Source organism: Amphiura filiformis, chromosome 19 (assembly GCF_039555335.1).
Source record: "Amphiura filiformis chromosome 19, Afil_fr2py, whole genome shotgun sequence".
NCBI classification, from domain to species: Eukaryota; Metazoa; Echinodermata; class Ophiuroidea; order Amphilepidida; family Amphiuridae; genus Amphiura; species Amphiura filiformis.
Window position 1 is genome coordinate 26,050,807 of NC_092646.1, and position 20,559 is coordinate 26,071,365.

The following is a 20,559-nucleotide window of genomic DNA, read 5'->3' on the forward strand; positions in this document are numbered from 1 at the left end:
GTTTCCTCTTTTTTTAGGGAGCACTGTTATAAAGCATTGTCCATGTGTGTCATGGGTGTGCAATTGGCTTCAATTTTGTTTCCTCACACCAAATGACCCTTAGAATAAAATGATTTGAACAAATATTAGAATTTATGACCCATTCCTGCAAAATAAACCTTCAATGCATTAATTAAAAAAATGTTTTCCCTCCTTTTTCTAGCTAGCTTAGATTGTCATTTCTCATATGTGACGTGTCATGTCAAAAGGAGACACTTTTGGGCAGGATCGTATTTTCTCATATATAAATATCAAATTAAAATGATTTAAACATTGTTATCAGCCAAACAATCAAACACACTAAATATCTAGCTTGAGTCAAGTTTAAAAGAAAACATTTCAACTCTACAGCTTCATCCTGGGAGTTTTCATCATCCTTTTTGTACATTTTCTGACAAATTCTTACAAGTTCTTTATAAATTCTGAATAGAAGTACTGATAAAGTTGATAAACCTAAAATGTAAAGTGATGGTAGAGCTGTCATACTTTACATAATCCCACAATCATCCAGCATAAAGAGTAGGAATTTGCTAGGAGTTTCCTCTTTTTTAGGGAGCACTGTTATAAAGCACTGTCCATGTGTATCATGGGTGTGCAATTGGCTTCAATTTTGTTTCCTCACACCAAATGACCCTTAGAATAAAATGACATGAACAAATATTAGAATTTATGACCCATTCCTGCAAAATAAACCTTCAAATGCATTAAAAAAACGTGTTCCCTCGTTTTTCTTTCTAGCTAGCTTAGTTTGTCTATTTCTCATATGTGTGATGTCAAAAGGAGACACTTTTGGGCAGGATCGTAAATGGAGAAATAGCCAAAAAACTACCCTGGGGTGATTTTTTCACAATTTGGGTTTGTTGGGAATTTGTGATGTCATTATTGTTTAAAATATTGTCTAATAGTTTCAGACCGGAATATAACTGGCATCTTGTATTTTTTGAGACATTTCGCCAGGTAATTCCTACTCTCAACATTGTCAATAATATTTTTAAATGCCGATATCTCAATTTCCAATTTCATAATACCATAACTTACGAACTCAATATCTTCGCTAAGGAATGTCCGATTTCATTGGGGAAAATGGACTTGTGGAGCAAAATATCTCTATATTTCATGATATGTAAAAACCTCAAAATTGATAACCTGCCCAAAAGTGATTCCTTTTGACATGACACGTCACATATAAGTATCAGATTTAAACATTGTTATCAGCCAAACACACTAACTTGATCTGATGAGTCAAGATTAAGAGGAAATTTCAGCTCTACAGCTTCATCCCGGGAGTTTTCATCTTTCTTTTGTGTGTTTTCTGACAAATTCTCACTTTTGACTCTAGGAATACATGGTATCACAAACATGTGCTTTCTGACAAATTCTTACAAGTTTTTTTATTAATTCTGAGTAGAAGTACTGATAAAGTTGATAAGTGATGGTAGAGCTGTCATCCTTTACATAATCCCACAATCATCCAGCATAAAGATTATGAATTTGCTAGGAGTTTCCTCTTTTTTTAGGGAGCACTGTTATAAAGCATTGTGGATGTGTGTGGTGGGTGGGTGCAATTGGCTTCAATTTCGTTTTCTCACACCAAATGACACTTAGAATAAAATGATTTGAACAAAATAATATTAAAATTTATGACCCATTCCAGCAAAATAAAAGTATATTTGTTTTTAATGAGACTTACAAATTTAGCCAATTGTTATATTTAATTTCTTAGTTTGTCTATTTCTCATGACTTGTATAGTAATCAATAGTGAAGTATTTCGTGATCCTAGCATCCTCTTTTTCTGAAGTTTTTCAGTAGATATCCACAAAAAAACCTTTTCCCAAAAATTTCAGTAGAGATTCTGATTTTGCGTTTGTGAGTTATGCATGATTTATGTTTATTACACTGCTCCATAGACAATGTGTTGTAATTTTGTTCTAGTGTACCAAAATGAAATTCAAATTTCACGATATTTATTCTAAACAAATTAACCATTTCTGAACCAGGTCTCACTAAATCTCTGAAGTTGGAGCACTAGCAGTCTTGATGTTGATCATGGTAAATCATATGGAAGACTAAACCATTACCCAATGTTCAAACCAGACTCAATGCTGGATGATGGTGATTTCAAGTGGGATTATAATTCCTGGATGGCATCATAATGTAGATTGTCACCACTTGACTTGTCCTTAATCAATAGTTATCAATTGATCATCTCTGTCAATGCTTATGATAAATAGGCCATGAATAATTTTTTTTAAACATCAATTTTTTTCCTTTTAATATTTTATTATTTATTGTATTTACTTGTTTTTTTGCACTTAATTATTTTTTTCACTTACCATATTAAATGCTCTCCTACTGCAAGTGATTTATTGTACATGTAATATAATTCAGTTTTCATTTATTTTTGTGCACTTTAGGGGCCTACTTGCATCTTGCGAATGGTAGTGAGCTTTGACAAAAATTGCATTGATCATTTCATATAGCGAGCGTGTAGAAGAATTCAAATATCACAGCAACTTTCCTGATCACAGCTATACTTTTGTAGGTTCTGTGGTTCTTGAGTTATGTTGTAAGGAAAGCTGAAACAACAACACTAAGCTTAATGACTTAACTTGAGAATCATTTTATACTTAATGTATTAATAAAGGAGGATTTTGTGATCCTTGCATCCTCTTTTTATGACATTTTTCAGTAGATATCCACGGAAAAAGCTTATTCCCAAAATTGCAGTTGATTCCGATTTTGCATTTGCGAGTTACGCATGATTATGTGTATTACACTGCTCCATAGGACACTGATGTAATTTTGTTCTGTTATACCAGAACGAAATTCAAATTTGACGATATTTTCGCTCAACGAATTAATCTGCAAGAAATTTTTGGTACATTTTTTGTACATAAACATTATGTAGCCAGAGGTTTTTTGTTTTTGAGAAAAGTGGGGAATGAGGCTGTGGATCAAGAAATGCCCTTTTTAAGTAAAGATATAATAGGCCTACCTTTAATGGGGGGAGGGGGGAGTAGCGTAGCCAGCGGGGGGCAGAGTGCCCCCCTGACAAAAAATGAAAGAAAAAAGTGCCCCTCTGACAAAAAATGAAAGAGAAAATCAGGAGGGCAAAGAAAGAAAAAGGGCAAGGAGCCCATTTTCTAGCTAAATTCAGGGCCAAAATAATGTAAAATACAACATTTTTCCGTGCTACGCGCGCACATTGTAACTATACAGCCCCTTTTCAGTCGGATAATGGGCGAAAATAGTGTAAAATACCATTTTATTTTTGCGCTACAGGCACACGTCATCCAAATAAGACCTTTTTCAGGAAGCTCAAAGACATAGTCTCTATGTATTATATGATGCAACTGCAATTTTTTTTGTCTGTGCCCCCGACATTTTATTTTGCCCCCCGACCAAGAAAGCTGGCTACGCCCTGGGGGCTTTTTTATGTAATTTTGTGCAAAATTGGTTGATTTGCCCCCTGAAATTCACATTGCCCCCAATACCCCCCCCCCCCACGAATAAAAGCGCCACCACTGAATACCTTTTGAAACTAACAAAACACCACCCCACATTGTAGCTCTTATTTCGAACTATATGACCATCTTATTTTGTTCACACCAGCCTCTTGCCATATAATTTCATTTTAATTAAGACAAAAAAAAATAGCTTCAAAATTGCTAATGTTAATATTTTTGTATGATGACCTCTTTGGAAATCAGTTCTACTATTATGTAATTTTTGTCACTGAAGTACCATATTTTAAATCCTGAATAAAAAAAGCACAAACAAATAAACAATATAATATTAATACCCTGAGTCTGGGCCCTGATATTGTTGTGCTATTAACCAGGAAAGTTTCTCAACTTTCCTGTATTAACTTACACACAAAGCTACTGACCTTTAAGAGCACAACACTCATGCTTAACAAATAGACACTTTACTTAAACAAAAGATGAGATTGATTGACAGCTTAAAAAGTACTTGACACCCAAACTGATGATAAGATAGCATCACTGATGCCAATTTGGAATCACTGATTCCATTTTAGCATCACTGATTCCATTTTAGCATCACTGATTCCATTTTGGCATCACTGATTCCAAATTAGCATCAGTGATTCCAAGTTAGCATCACAGATTCCAAATTGGCATCACTGATTCCAAATTGGCATCACTGATTCCGTCATGATGCCATTTGAAGCCATTTGATGCCATTTGAAGCTATTTGATGCCATTTGAAGCCATTTGATGCCAAAAATAGGAAAATGACGCCGTTCCACTTTTCCTAGTGATTATAAGAGACTTCTTTTGAACAAAATCAAAACCAAAAATCTTTTACATGGAATGCGATGCAAATACAAAAATAATCAAAGAATCCATTTGGATCAGAAGATGAGGACTCGATGTCATGAACAGAGATGAGGGAGTTCACTTCCTATAGTTTGATCAGCTCATAATCGGCGGGCCTTATAACATCGCAGATCAATACATTTTATTTTGAAAATTGCCTTGTGACATCTCGCCAGAAACATCACATATTGCTAATTGTATGCAGTGCACTTTTGAACACTCAAAAATGACATCTTAATTCAAAATTAAGTTTCAAAAAAATCTTTAAAAAAATAAAAATCTTTAAAAAAACCTCATTCTGCATTCGTTTTTGAAAATGCCATGGGCTTTGAGACATAGCATTACTTTTTTAGCCTGATGTGGAGAAGATTGTCTTTTAGAAGATGGTCTCTTACAACCATAGCAAGAAATATCAATATCCAAAATATTTTTGGTTACTTATAGCTATACCTAATGATCCACAACCAGAAGAAGAACCAGAAGATGAACCAGAAGATGAAACAGAAGATGAAACAGAAGATGGACCTCATGCAGGTAAAAAAGAGATTAATATCATTTTGAATAAAAACCACCTTACTTCATGATTTAAATACAGGGATTTATAATGCATGATTTATATAGTGCTCTTACAAAGATGTAATGGTAAGAACATATGTAAGTGGAATCTCCAAAAGGTTAATATAAATATTTTCAAAACTTTCTTCATGATTTAAATGCAGGGATTTATAATGCATGTTTTATAGTGCTATGCCCACATTTTACAGACTGTTGATGACCACTGTAGCTCCAATCATTCCATAAACCATTTTTAAACACAGGTAACTACAGTGATTTGTAAGCTCACTTGTAAAAGTACTGACATATCACTACCAAACTCAAGGTGATGTAAAATATAGCCCAAAATAACACTTGGCTACCATAGTATAGCATATCTCCATATCTGTCTGCTTGTTACTCCGATCACCTTTTCTGTGTTCAATATTATTAGTTATCCCCTGTTTGTTCAGTGATATTTTTCGTATTGCATATGAACAGACAGGGGGTAACGAATGTATCATTCAGTAGACATGAATTTAACACAAATAAATAAATAAATAAATAAATAAATAAATAGGGCCTAATTAATAAATAAATAATACCACAATTATAAACTGACCAAGTTATAGGCCTACTCCAAACTCTTCCATGCATGCTTTACAGTTTTCTATCATGCAACTACCGCCAGGCCATGTAATACAGCGCGCCATCGCCAACGCATGACGCAATTTTGCACGCGACGCGAGATAGCGCGTAATTGCCGTCTCTACCGCATACGCGATCAGCACAGTGTACAACGCGAGTATGCAGGCCCGTTAATTACCGGTACTGATTAAGAGCTGAATAATACAGCTATATATTGTACAGTAATTTATAAACGCTGAACAATACGAAATTATATTATTTGGCTATTAACCAATGAAATGTCGTTATTCATGTCTACTGAATGATAAAGAGCATTATAGCACCTGTAATTGTTTCTAGAAATTAACTGATGTTTTATTTCTTTGTTTTCTTTTGTGTTTTTGTGTTTATTTTTGGCAGGTCATTCACCAGTATCACAACCAAGTATGTATACACCAACCACAATTTAACATCAGTGTGTATTTAGTGTACTAAAGTTTGTTTGGCTTATAATAGGCAAAAATTATTCTGGATTTGTTACTGGGCTCGTCAATAAGGTCCCAACATACGTTCACATAAATTCACACAAGCGTTCGCCAGTTACCCATTACACAACGTACGACTAGCGTAAGTGCTGCGCCCAACTGCATACATGCGATTCTATATCAATACACGATGCTAGGCACCAGAAACAAATTAGTGCGATGTTTCGATCGACCACCGATGCTTGGTCGATCCTTATTATTTATGAAATCAATTAATTTACTGTTGTTAATTGTGATAACATAGTGATTTTTGTCTGTAGTGATATTGACCAATATAAATTTAGCATTAATTCTGATTAATTAGTTGCTATTTCATTAATATCACGAATCAAAGCAGCATCGACGGTCAATCCAAAGATCAAACAAATTTGTTTCTGGTGCCTTATGAGTCTCATTAGTATTTTTGTCTATTATAAGCCGAACAAGCTTTAATTAGGCCAAAAAAAAAAAGGTTTGTCTCAAAGCGCGCGCGCGCATTTGTAAAATCGTGAGATTTGGAAAAAAAGAAATGCAGAATTTTTTTTTTATTTCACAATTTTTTTTTTATAGTTTTTCCAGAAAAATTCGGCGAAAATCAAATTTTTTTCTCAAAATACCATGAAAAAAGTCGGGAATAAAAAAAATAAAAAAAAATCGCATTTTGCATTTGTTTTCAAACCACTTGTGAGCTTTGAGACAAACCATTTTTTTTTTTTGGCCTTATCACCCATTTTTATGGACAAGTTCCAGTGGATGTGTTCCAATACGTATAGTATTATAATTAAATTGCCCGTGTTGACTCAAATGCACGATCAAAGTTGGTACATTTCTACACGTGGGAAATAACTCCAACAAAGTACTGACGTCATTCTATGAGGAAGTTAAATGGATTCTAACAGTAGTTGGGCATTTATGACTATTTGAAGGAACCATTTTAGATCAAAGAATGCAACCTTAGACCTGACTGAAAATATTTTTAGCTTCTGTAATGTGTTAACCCCCTGAGCACTACCTGCTAATCTAACATTGCCTCTTATTGGTCAATTACATGATATCTTCACTTTAATCATCAATCAGAATGGAGCTTTGCAAATAATTCACCCCAATTTTTGTGTTTTGTGAAATTATTCTAACAATGTTGCTGATTGGGCCAATTGATAATTATAAATTCTTTTTGGCCAATCGGCAGGTAGTTCTCATGGGGTTAAAATCTCATATACAGTAAAACAAATGTATACAATGTACATATAAAGTAAAAATAATTGGGCTAATATTAAAACTGAGCAAATGACATTGCTACCTTCATCATATTGCAAAAAAATTTCAAAAAAGAAACCAGAGAAGATTGAAAAGATAGGAATATTATTGCACATGAAGTAAAGAAATGGCAGAAATTTATGTCTTAATATACATCCTGTTTTTGTGATTTTAATTCCAGAAAAACCAGTGAGACGCCCGAATAAACGTAAGTAGCCCACTCCATTAATATATTGAGGTCATTTCCACTGCTGGAGTGACTTCGGAAATGTTTCAAAACATTTTCAGATTTTTTTAAAACTTTTCTTATTTCTCACAAACTTGAAAATTGCTTACAGAGAGGGAAGCTTTCATCCAGTATTCTCTTGGATGTCTTCAGCCCCAATATTTGGCACGTGGGGGCGCTGTTGGCTATTCTGAGCCACCGACACCAGAGGGTGTCAGTCGGCTCAGAAGAGAGTTATACACAGCGGGCAGGTACAAATGTAGTATCTCCCGGCGTCCCTGTTGAGGTCGCTCTTGTTAATTCTGACGTGGCAGGCTTCGCGAACTCCACGACCAAACCATGACTCATCCTGGTCGATGATTTTGACCTATTCGGTAGGAATGTTATGTCCAGTATCCCTGGCATGTAGCGCTACAGGAGAGGGTTCACGTTTGTGCTCGCGACTTCTTACCCCTATAGAGGGTGTTTAGTTTCACCGATGTAGGTGGCATTGCACGACTGACAAGCGATGTTATACACAGTGTGGCACCGTTCTTCCTTTCTGATCTTGTCCTTAGGAGAAACTAGAAGTTCGCGAAGAGTGATGCTTGAAATTGAAAAGTGGTGAGTGATGCTTGAAATGGACTTGAATCCCTTGTTTAGTGAGCACACGTCGCAATCCCTCGGACACCCCTCTTGCATAGGGTATGGTTATATGACCCCTGCTAGAGGGTACAGAGTCAGGTTGTTTACGAGTTTGAGGGTTGTTGGAGTTCGCGATCGCTTGAAATGTGACCTTTTGTATCCACTATATGACCCAGTACCTGTCTGATGTGTTCCAGTTCAGCGATTTTGTCCTCTGGTTCAGACACCAAAGTATTCGCGCGATGTTGTAAAGTTCTGATAACGCCTAGTTTGTGCTGGAGTGGATGATGTGAGTCCATAGACAGGTACTGTGTGTCAGTGTGTGTCGGCTTGCGGTAGATAGTGATCTTGAGAGTACCGTCCTCCTTTCTGCTAATCATGGTGTCCAGCATGGCGATTTGTCCATTTTCCTCGTGCTTGATGGTAAATTTAATGGAAGGCGAAATGTTATTTATGTGTGTGGTGAAGGCATCGACTTGTTGATCTTGAATTACCACGAAGGTATAGTTACATAGTGAAATTTTGTGTTTTCCATAGTGGCGTATCGACCATACGCCACTTTTTATGCACATTTTATGATTAAGAAATATCGGCAAAATGTAAAACATTGCATGTCATAGTGGCATACACCTCGCATGTCATGACGTATCGGACCTATACGCCACTATGGAATGAAGTTGACGAAAAGTAACGCCATAGCGATTACACTGCGATCTAGGTGGAGTAAGGTTAATGTTAGGTTAGGGTATTGCGTTTTGGGGTTTTCCATTGTTACGAGTCGTTACTTGACTCAAGGCCAAAATCACCTTTTACCCGAACTCACACGAATGCACAACACAAATACACTGTTTGATTAAGCTAACAAAATCTAAGTCTTTAATTGAAAGCACGTTATGATTGATACAATATATGACAACAAATGCTCATACACAATAATCAAATATAAACACTCTTTATCTATTTAGTACTTAGCCAGCATTCTTCTTCTTGGTGATCATAAAGTTCTTAATGTTCTGGACGACTGATGTAATATATCCTTATTCACTTGTCCTGCGAAAATCAGCGAAGTCCAGTGAACACTTGCATTTATAAATATCCTTGCGTATGAAATCCTCACACAAAAATGATGCGGCTTTCTCCAATCATTTATCTTCTTACGCTGCTTTCTCCAAAATATATCTCCTTGCGCTGCTTTCTCCAAAAATGGTGTTTCGTTCACCAATCGCTCTTTCTCCAGGGAACAGGCTTCTTTCTGCTCCGCTGTATTTGACAGAGGTGTTGTTTTCAAAATACCAGCAAATTCCAGCAATTTGACAGAAGAACTTTAATCCTTCGATGAGGAAGAGTACATTCGCGTACTCATAAATCTCCTTCGTTGCTGTATTAAAATAGCTCAATTATTGGCTATGTAATCTGGTTAAAATGTACTTCTTTTTTGAAGCACGAAAGACCAACACACACATGTGGAGGTTTACAATCTCCCATGACACTCTGTCTTGAAATCTCGGCCATAATAAAGGCTATGGCTGCCTGTTAGCTCTGTATCCAGATGATAATAATTGTAACATAATTTCATAAAGTTCGTGTCAATCCGCAGTAGACTCTATGTCTTACTTTGGTCCATTTTCGTAGCTTTGAAATAACCATATTTCCAGCATGTCCGTGAAGTCCAAATAATAGCCCTGTGGGCAAACAACGGTATCCGCACTTGACGAGATCCATCAACATAATCTTCATCGCTCAGAGGTTTTAAATAGCACTGTAGGAAACTCATGATCTCCATGGCCACACTCAGTAATATACTCCTTGAGTATCCTGATTTTAACTGGTTAACATTAAATACTCTCATTTTGAGAGCTATAGCTACATCCATTCACATTACAATGATATCGATACAGGTCTGCCTAGAATTACTACCAGCCAGATGTTTTATAGCAAACCATCTGGGATTTTCCCAAATGTTCTAATAATAGACATTACCACTGACCATTGTGCATTATTGCAACATTCTGATATCAGGGGATTTTCCCCTTGACATAAATAGTCTTGATTAATGATGTTGTTATTGCAGTCATCTGGGTTTTCCCCGTGATGTCATAATAAACAAACTAATTGCATGATTAGAAAGGTAACTTCCCCTATTTCATGACATAGGATTATACAGGGTACATCACACCATAGTGACATATAGTTTTGTACTTTAATATTGTTTTCAGTTTGCCAGCAATATTATGTAGTTATTTCTTTTGAAAAATATATAAAAATAAAATCTATTTAGATTACTACAGAAATTTCACATAATTTACAAAATATGATGAATGTCTGACTTACACAACTCGATTTTAAATTAGCATTTCTTAAAACCTAATTTTCTCGAAAAGTTGTTTATTTGTGGTGCCCCACTATACGCCACTATGGAATACAGCCGATGATATGTTATGGTATATGTCCATCCTTGGGGAAACCTTTGACACAGAACATATGTAATGGTATATGTAATTCTTTGGGGGAACTCTGACATATCATCTGCAATGGTATGCATCCATATGGAGGTGATCAGGAGTTCACTTAGAGAATAAGCGATAGGAATTTTTATTTTGACTATCCTCTACCGTGTGATAGACGACAGGCAGGTCCAATATTTTGAGTAGGGGATGCGGCGCAGCCGGTATCCACTACGATAAAAATATTGGACCTGCCTGTCATCTATCATAGGTAGAGGATAGTCAAAATAAAAATTCCTATCGCTTATTCTCATTCTTAGTCAGTTAAATATCATTTTAATAACTGTAAACTATTTTTTTTTTTTTTTTATTAAGTTACCGTCATAAAAACTCCGCCTTTTTATAAAATGAACGAAACTTGTTTACAACTTCACATATTTTGTTGCGCGTACTGCTAGCACGTGCGAGTATTTCGCACTGCGTCTACGCGATACCTCTATGAGCGTGTTACGCGTTATCAACACTCATGATGAAGTGGGGTCGTCTACGGCCTGATAGACGACACCCAAAATCATGCGATTGTCCAATCAGATTATGTGTCTTTGTAATAGACCACTCCCACTGACTAAGAATAGTATTTTAATACCCAGTGACTATAGTAAGCCATCCCTTTGATGTCCATAACCTTGCAAAAGATTGCCTCTTACAAGAGTGCCCTTATGCCCTTGACTGTAGCAAGAAAAATCAACATCAAAAATTATTGTTTGGTTCATTTATAGCTGAGGCACCAGAAGAACCAGAAGATGGAAATCCAGGTAAGAAAGAGATATAATTGTTAACATATTATTTTTAATCTGCCTTCATGATTTGAATACAGGTATTTAGAATGCATGATATATTCTGTCAGTTCGTGCCACGTCACTTCCGGTTGATGATGCGACTCAAATTTGAGTGAAACAAAAATTAAGTCCTTGGTTTGTTTTTTTGTTGATGATTTCTGTCATTGGTGTTGTGTATATTTCCATCGCAAATAGTCAGTGGAATCAAACAAGTTTCTAAGTTAACAGAGTGGAAATTACTTAACTTGATTTATCGTTTTATATAATGACAAACCGACAATTAAATTCCATGGCCGAGTGTTGGTTTTTCGGAAATTTGGACTTGAGTGACAACATTGATAGTCTCCTTTACAGCCGGTTTCTGTTGTTGATTACAAACCGTGAGCCATGTGAAGCTTGGGCCGAAGACTAGAAGCTGGACCGACAGAATAGTACTATGCCAAACACACATTTTACAGACTGTTGCTGATGACCACTGTATAGCCCAATCATTCCATAAACCATTTAAAACAACACGGGTACAAGGGTGGTTTGTAAGCTCACTTGTGGCAGGACTGTAGAAAAGCACTGACATCACTACCAACTCAGTTGAAATAAACTATAGCCCTAAAGGACACCATAGTATAGCGCATCTTCAAATCTGACTGCTTGTGACTCGGATCACATTTATCGTGTTCAATATCCAGCATTCATACACTCCTATATTAAAGCAGCCAATCAGAAAGTGTTTCGAGCGCGTTCGCGTCGCGTAGGATTGATTCACTTTTCGGGCGGGTTGATGCATTTATAGTTGCTTCTGTTTTCCAACATTTTTAGTGATAATTTGTTATATAAAAAAAGTAAAAATCACGTGTTTTTTTCTTCTCATGTATGAAATAGATTAATAAACTTGTATTACTTACTGCTCTCGATATTAAACAAAATAATGCACTTGCGCTGATGTTGATGCGTCTAATGCACTCCCCTTCGGGCTCGTGCATTAGACGCATCAACATCAGCGCTGCGCATTATTTTGTCTAATTCTCTCCCAATAAAATACTGGCATTAACCTATAGTTAATAGAACCCTATTGTTTCTAGAATATTTTGGAAAATAGCCATATAACAGCGTGGTTATGGTAATTTATTATTACTACACCTCATAAATATTTATTAGGTAATCTATCTTATCGGTTAATAACGCCCGCGTCCGAGTACGGTATTTTGACTACTTCCCCACGCCTGTGCAATTATACGGGCACCTGGGAAAGTAGGAAAAATTTCCGTACCCCTAGTACCACATGATGTCTCGACCCCGCGCGTCACCGTTGCTTCGATCAGAGATACATGTAGCATTATGCAACACAACAGCGATTCTGCAGATGCGTTTATCATGAAAATAGCGTCTGCTGCAGTTATTTTGCCGAGATCACCGATGGATAATAACACACAAATTTGATGTTTTATGAAACAAAATGTTATTTATGGAAAGTTAAAAAGAAAATTAGAATAATATAGGTCAAAATGTAAATATTGATTGAACAGAAATCCTCCAATAAAATCAGGTAAGCATTAAAATATTATTTACCATGCCAGCCGGCACATTGACTGGTGTTTGTTTTGACTTTTGTTTACAATTTTACCGTGATAGTGAAAATATTTATGAGGTATAGTAAAATAAATACAACATGTTTCATTTCGGGGAAGTAGTCAAAACTACTGGTCCCTCGGTGTTGGGTGATTTGACTACTTCCCTCCCGCTGATGCGTCGGGAAGTATTCAAATCATCCAACACCTCGGGACCAGTAGTTTTGACTACTTCCCCGAAATGAAACATGTTGTATTTGTATATTAACTGTGTAACTTGTGCTCTGAATTGTCAAATCAATGAATTATATCGTTTTTATTTTGCATTTCTGTGCTTTTTTTTTTGACAGCTAATGGGGTACCAAATGGTACGTATACACCAATAATTTGTCATTAATGACTAATTCTTAAACAACTTATCACCTGTGTTATATGAGACGATAGATGAACCTGATTATGATTTTCTTAAAAATAATATCAGCTAAACTAATTGCATTTTGACCCCACAATAGGATGATTTTAGGGATTTGACTGTTTTTGGCTTTATAATTTAATTCCTGAGATGGGAATATTTTCCTGTTGCTGGAAACAATTAAAGTTGAAAGAAATTAAAAAATGTTTCTGTGGTGCTGTATTGCAAAAGTTATTCTCTGCGACTATCAGTGGATGTCCCCATGGGGAGGTGCATTTGACCCCACACCATCTTGTGATTTGCCCCTCCCCAACTTACCCCAGTCAAATAAGAAACATAAAGAAAACCTTTTTAGACCCAAAACAACAAATTTTAGGCAATTTTTGCCATGTTTGCACTGCCCCAAAATGTTCTTGCCCCACCCCCAGAAAAATCACAAGCAACAAATAACTCCACTTGATTGGTAGTGTCACACATATACAACATGTTTGTGTGATGTTTTGTACTAGATGAATCTCAGAGGAGAAAAAGAAAAACTATTTAACCATGATATATGAAAATGAAACTTGATGCAAAAGTAATAATTTAGTCCTTGTATAGCGATGGTCACTGGTTGCATCACATACAACCTGTTTGTGTGATTTTATTTTTTAGATGGAACGCCAGAGAGAAAGAGGGGAAAGAAGAAGGGGAAGAAGAAGAAGAAACGTAAGTAGCCAACTCTATTGGGTTATTCCAGTTGAAATCCACACACCCCCTATGGAAGGCATGACCTTAATCACCCACACAGGGGGTATCACTTTCAACATGAATAGCCATTGATCACAAGTTATGTCTGGGATGACTGCCATTGAATACTTAGCATACACAAAATATTTTTTTGTTTTATGTTTTTTATGTTTTTTAATTTTTTTTCAAGTTTAAAGGCACATTAACAGAATGATTTATTCTGAAGTGCTAAGATCATTAGGATCATTCACAGTTAATTTGGAAAAAAATGTTTACCTTTTCATCTGTCACATATTAAAAATGCATTGGTTTTCCATGCATTTATAACATGTGATAGATAAAAGAGGTAAATTTTTCAAATTTTTTCAAAGTACCTGTAAGTGATCCCAGCACTTTAGAATAGGTCCAGTGGTACTCTAAAGTCATTGAATACTTTCGAAATTAAAAAAAAAAAAATTCCGATATCCGATCCGATACCGATATTGCAGATATTGGGCCAATACGATATCCGATCCGATAATTGGTTGAGCCCTATAAATAGGTACACCCCAATAAAAGGTGCAGTTACAGCTGTGATCCCAGCAGGGGTTCTTGGAAGGATCTAAATGGGCTATTCCAGTTGAAATCCACACTACCCCTGTGGAAGATTTTGGAAATACCTTCCACAGTGGGAGTAAGTTTATCAAATGTAATTGGTTAGAGTTAAACATTTTGAAGCCCATACTCCCCCTGTATTGTGGTTTTACCTTATCTTCCACAACTGGAGTGAGTATTTCAAATGGAAGTTGCCCAATTGTCTGTTCTATTCAAACTCAGACTCTCTCTGTGGAAGACTTTAGCTAAATCTTAGACAGGGGTAGTGTGGATTTTAAATGGAATAGCCCAATGACCTGCCAAACTGATTTCTCTTCACACGAAACCTTTAATATGTGTATGAAGGGTCTGCATAAAACAAACATGTGACCAGCTCCAACAAAACCCGGAACATGTCGCCAAGCCCAGACAAACAAGTACCTAGACCAGTGACTTTGACTCGCGTGTGAAGCCGACACTGCTTAGCAACGACTTTGACAAAGACGCAACCCAGACGCAAGCAAGCAGATAATGTTCGCGTCTACGGAACATGTTGCATTTGACGCGGGCGATAACTGCGCAGTAACCACGCAAACGAGCGCGTCAGAATGTACGCGATATATCTCCGTGCCTAGTAACCCTGTCAATCCGTCAATATCACCTTGGATACGGGGCTTCACCTCCCGCTGTGGTAAGGGATGGGCAGTCATAGGTCTAGGTGGTATGTCTATGTCGCCAAGCATGTTTTTTGAGTTATAGGCCTTTAAAGATGAAATTCCCATAAAAAAAAATCAAATTTTGGAATTCTTAAGGGAAGGGGTATGAACGTTTGGACAGTATTTACTGTGGGACATTAGAGCACATCAGACATATCGATTGCATTCTGAATACGAAGAATGTCCTTCTGATATCAAATAATTTTGATTTTTGAAATTACAATGTAATACACATTTTATGGCAAATGATTAAAATTGATATTTTTGATATTTAACAGTACTTTCTGAAGTAAACTTTATAAATCTGATAATTTATACTTAAAGTGTATGTAGGTGGGATGAAAAGCCGACGATCAATTGAAAATTTTGACCTTTCATATTGAAGATATGTTGAACACCCAAAAAAAAAGGTCTTTTTGGGAAAAAATCCATATCTTCAATATGAAAGGTCAAAATTTTCAATTGCTCGTCGGCTTTTCCTCCCAGCTACATACACTTTAAGAATATATCATTAGATTTATAAAATTTATTTCGAGGACTGTTATATATCAAAAATTTGAAAAATATCAAATTTTAATAATTTGTCATAAAATTTGTATTATATTGTGAATTTCAAAAAAATGAAAATTATTTGATATCAGAAAGACATGCTTTGTATTCAGAATGCAATTCGATACGTCTGAGGTGCTCTCATGTCCCACAAAAAATACTGTCGAAATGCCATAAACGCTCATTCTAGATCCCTTAATTTCATGGTAATTGACTGTGGGACTAAGTGGACTTTCAAGTCCTTGAAACTACTTACTAAAAAGAGGTTTATGTATTCAATAAATAGCAGTTGAAATATGATAATCCCTATTCAATCCCGTGTATATTAGGCAGGAAACTAATTAGCCCATTACTCAGAATAGGAATTTGGCAAAAATATCAAGGTACCATTTACAAAATTATCCATATCTTCAAAAGTATTGATGCCATTTATATAATTTAGGTATCATTTTAAAACTTATTGTCTTGTGGCTACATTTTTATTCAAATCATGAAATGTCACAAATGTGACTTGTCCCTGGTTTTGTCAGAGCAGGCACATAATATGTGAAAAACCTGTTTGACTCAAATTCTTTGCATATCTATTTAAAATGTTGGGTATAAAGCACTATGAAAACATTTTAAAACATTCTATATCATTTGTCATCACTGATATAGCATTTTACAATGTTTTGGCAACTATGGAAGATTTAAGAAAAGTTCTCCACAGATAGAGGGAGTCTATTTTTCAAATGGAATTGGCTATAGAGTTAATTATAAATTTGTATATGGCTTAACCTATATCTTCCACAACTGGTGTATTTCAAATGGAAGTTACCAAATTGTCTCTTCTATTTGAAACTTATACTTACTCTGCAGGAGACTTGAGCTATATTCCACAAGGGCCAGAGGAGGCTTAAATACATTCCCACAATGTGTATGATTGGGAAATTTGATCAATATAACCTAATTTTAAAGGCAAAGTCCCTATTACCACACACAAAGTAGTAATTTAAAATTGCAGCCAATAAGCTAATAGCCAAGACTTAAAAAATTAAATTTGATTTTCTTATAGAAAACATTCATATTGTCCCACTGCATTAATTTTATTCATAAGTCTCAATGTTTTGAATGTTAAATAAAAGGATGAAAACACCAGACATTTGCACACAATCCAAATGCAAGGTATGGTCAACTATGCCACATGTGTACAAAAGGCAGACATACCAAGGCCAGAAACCCCATAGGGTTATGGCAATGTATTTAATGCTATGCATGCTAGCCATATAGGCTTCAATCTTTAAAAGCTTTTAGATATTTTCTCAAAATATTAAGAGCTATCTCAAGAACCTCTGAACCAATACTAGGCTTGTTTGTACTCATTTTAATGCATTTTTCATGCAGATTCCAAATATGGGCATGAAAATTTACAATTCTGAAATTTTTGAATTTTTTTTTTTTTTGAAACTTGTCGTCTGCAGTCGACACCAGCGTGGAAAGAGTTAAACATCCTCTGCACAAGGTCAATGTGGAATGGATAATAGCATATTGTTTCTCTTTGTGTCATTTATTTAGCAAATGGACAGGAAGAGAGCAATGAAGATAACCCAAACTTCACTGGTATGGGTGGCTTTAAGAAATCATCGACAGAGAATGAAGCTGGTGGCTTCGGTGACATAGGTAGGCATTTTATGTTTGCACATTTTTCCACAAATTGTGCTTGACGGAGACCTGAGACTCGTATAACTAATATATTCAGGGATCCTACCAGCCACCAACTTGGGGGGAAAAACAGCCCGAATCAGGGAGTGGCCCTACAGAGGGCAATTGTTTTGTCGTTTTGGCATACGCATGTCTTGCAAACAAATTCTTAAACAGAGAATTCTTAATAGAGAACATTCCTACAATAATCTTCTTGGTTCTTGCCTGTGTGATATGACACAATATAACATGGGTCAGCATGTGTGCATAAACGTGATACACCTACTTGCTATATATTTGAACCAATCTGAGGCGCATAGAAACAATGGGACAGATCAATTTTAAGCCCTAGGTAATTGCTTGTAAAATGTAGGATTTAATTTGATTAAAATTTGTAATACTTACGATATTTTTATTTGAATTAAAGTGTTTAAGAATGAGAATAAAGGTATTGTTTTTAGCCACTGTCGTGCATCTATCATCTCATATAACACGGGCGACATCATTATTTTTGGCGTAAAACAGCTTGACTTTGCCTCATTGTTTTATTTCAACTCGGCTTCGCTTCATTGTTTTACTTAAAATAATGATGTCGCCCCATGTTATTTATATGAGATGATAGATGCACTCCAGCGGCGAAAAGCAATACCTTTATTCTCTAAGTATGACTCCAAACTGTACTACAACCACATGTATAAATGGAGTTCATATTTTATATTTTTGGAAAGAATTCTCCCTTCTCCATCTCTATAATTAGAGACAGGGATAAAAAGAATTTATCGCGTCTGATGTCACTGTCAATTACGATCTTTGATTGGTTAACACAGGTTAATCAGCGCGTAAAAGGTAGACCGATCTATCTGGTGCTGATCGGAGAAAAGGAATAGCAGCAAATGGCGAAAAATTCTGTACTTTTACAAGGCAAAAAGCATCTTTTCTAGGCATTGTGGACATGGTGCCTTCGGTTAAGAAAGTTTCCTACTATAAAGACCTAACTTTTGAGATGGTTTGCATGTCGAAAGATGCAAAAGTAACAATAAGGCGCCCGGTTATAAATCCGTGTTCAGCAAGTCATCATCACGACACTTGTAAACAAACCGTGCTCGAATTTGATTGACAGATGACGTCAGACGCGATAAATTCTTTTTATCTGCGTCTTTATATAGGTAGTTGTTTAAAACAATTAATCCGCATTGTCTGAAAGTAGCTCTGTTATTTCTGGTTGGAAAAAAAATTGAATGAACACCCTTTCTGGAATTTTAGTTTTTAAAAAATTGCCCTTATTTTTGGCTTTAAAACATCCCATTTTTGTGATGTCATGAAAGTTTTAGTCTACCCCTTTGTAAACAATCATGAAAAGCTGGCAATAAAATAGGCCGACTTAGATAAAATTATTTAATCAAATTCTGTAGTGTTTAATTATATGTCACAATGATATGGAAGATTTTGAATTATTGTTGATAGTTAAAATAAAAGACTTTGTGGTCAAGAGCAAGTTAACATGAGTCACCACATGTACAAGGCTGAAAAGAAAGGGAGAATGCAAAATATATATATAGCTGAATATAGACTGATTTTATACCTCACCCCATCCCTTTGTCACTGGTAGAAGCAATAAGTATGGTACATGTAGGATCAAACTTGGCATATTCTGCCCATGAGTTGTTGAGAGTCCAGGGACCTGTATATAAGGACTTGTCCTTTGAAATTTCCAGGTGTGCTATGAGTTGCACTCCTCAAGACACTAACGTGTGCTGTAGGTGTGTGATTTGAAGTGCCCTCCTGTAGATGTTAAAGAAAGTCTTCGGCAATCACAACAATGCCTTACATGTTAGAAAAACAATCATCAAGCACGATTCATGTGGTTTTATTTAAAACAAAGTCATATTGTCCATAAAAATGAATAAAAACAGCCGGCTCTCAACACGCAATATTCAAAATTCCCGTGCCGAAATTGCCTGTGGCAATGACATCATGCTTATTTGTGCTCAATTGTCGTCAGCCTTCATTGTGTTACTGGGACGTCTTTGCCACAGGCAATTTCGGTGCCCAGGAAATTTGAAGTTGCAACAGTTGTTTATGACTAAATGTAAAGATGATATTGCTTGCTTATTTACTTGATTGGTTAATTGATGTTTGATTGATTGATTGATTGATTGATTGATCGATTATTGATTGATTTTGAACAGTTTTATTCATTTATACATTTCCATTTTTCTCTGTTTTTTTTTCACTGCAGGTGATCAACCAACCCAACCTGGTGGTAAGTACTTTGTTTTAATTCATATGCAGACATGGCTATGCTCATCGTCGTTGTGGCCCCTGAACATGTTTAAAACAAAACTACCAACCAGTTACTTTTAAAGGGATCTGGAATGAGCGTTTTGAGCGTTTCGACAGTATTTTTTGTGAGACATGAGAGCACATCAGATATATCGAATTGCATTATGAATACGAAGAATGTCTTTCTGATTCAAATAATTTTCATTTTTTGAAATTCACGATATAATACAAATTTTATGACAAATTATTAAAATTTGATATTTTTCACATTTTTTGATATATAACAGTCCTCAAAGTAAATTTTATAAATCTAATGATATATTCAATCAATCAGATTTATTTTATTTCCATCAAAAATTACAACAAAATACAATAATTATAAAAAGTACAACACGATGGAGGAGGTACAACGATAAGCGAAGCCTGTAAATGCTGCACCCCCTGTATAATTAAATTACACAAATTAAAACAGAATTTACAAAAACAAAACGAGGATCTGTAGCCAAAAAATTTAAACACAAATATAAGGAATCAATCAATTTAAATATAATATTGTACTATAATCATGAGTATTTAACATTAACATATAGCAAATTA

The 20,559-nt window shown here is 35.6% G+C and overlaps 1 protein-coding gene across 1 annotated transcript in view; it reads left to right on the forward strand.

Moving 5' to 3' along the window:
- The first annotated feature begins 4,763 nt into the window (after positions 1-4,763).
- LOC140140469 (uncharacterized) overlaps positions 4,764-20,559 on the forward strand; it is a 32,438-nt gene continuing 16,642 nt past the window's right edge. The window contains exons 1-8 of the mRNA XM_072162229.1: positions 4,764-4,914; positions 5,962-5,985; positions 7,504-7,530; positions 11,396-11,431; positions 13,371-13,388; positions 14,087-14,140; positions 17,554-17,658; positions 19,919-19,942. Of these exons, the coding sequence (XP_072018330.1) occupies positions 4,764-4,914; positions 5,962-5,985; positions 7,504-7,530; positions 11,396-11,431; positions 13,371-13,388; positions 14,087-14,140; positions 17,554-17,658; positions 19,919-19,942 (439 nt within the window). The remainder of the gene's footprint in view (positions 4,915-5,961; positions 5,986-7,503; positions 7,531-11,395; positions 11,432-13,370; positions 13,389-14,086; positions 14,141-17,553; positions 17,659-19,918; positions 19,943-20,559) is intronic.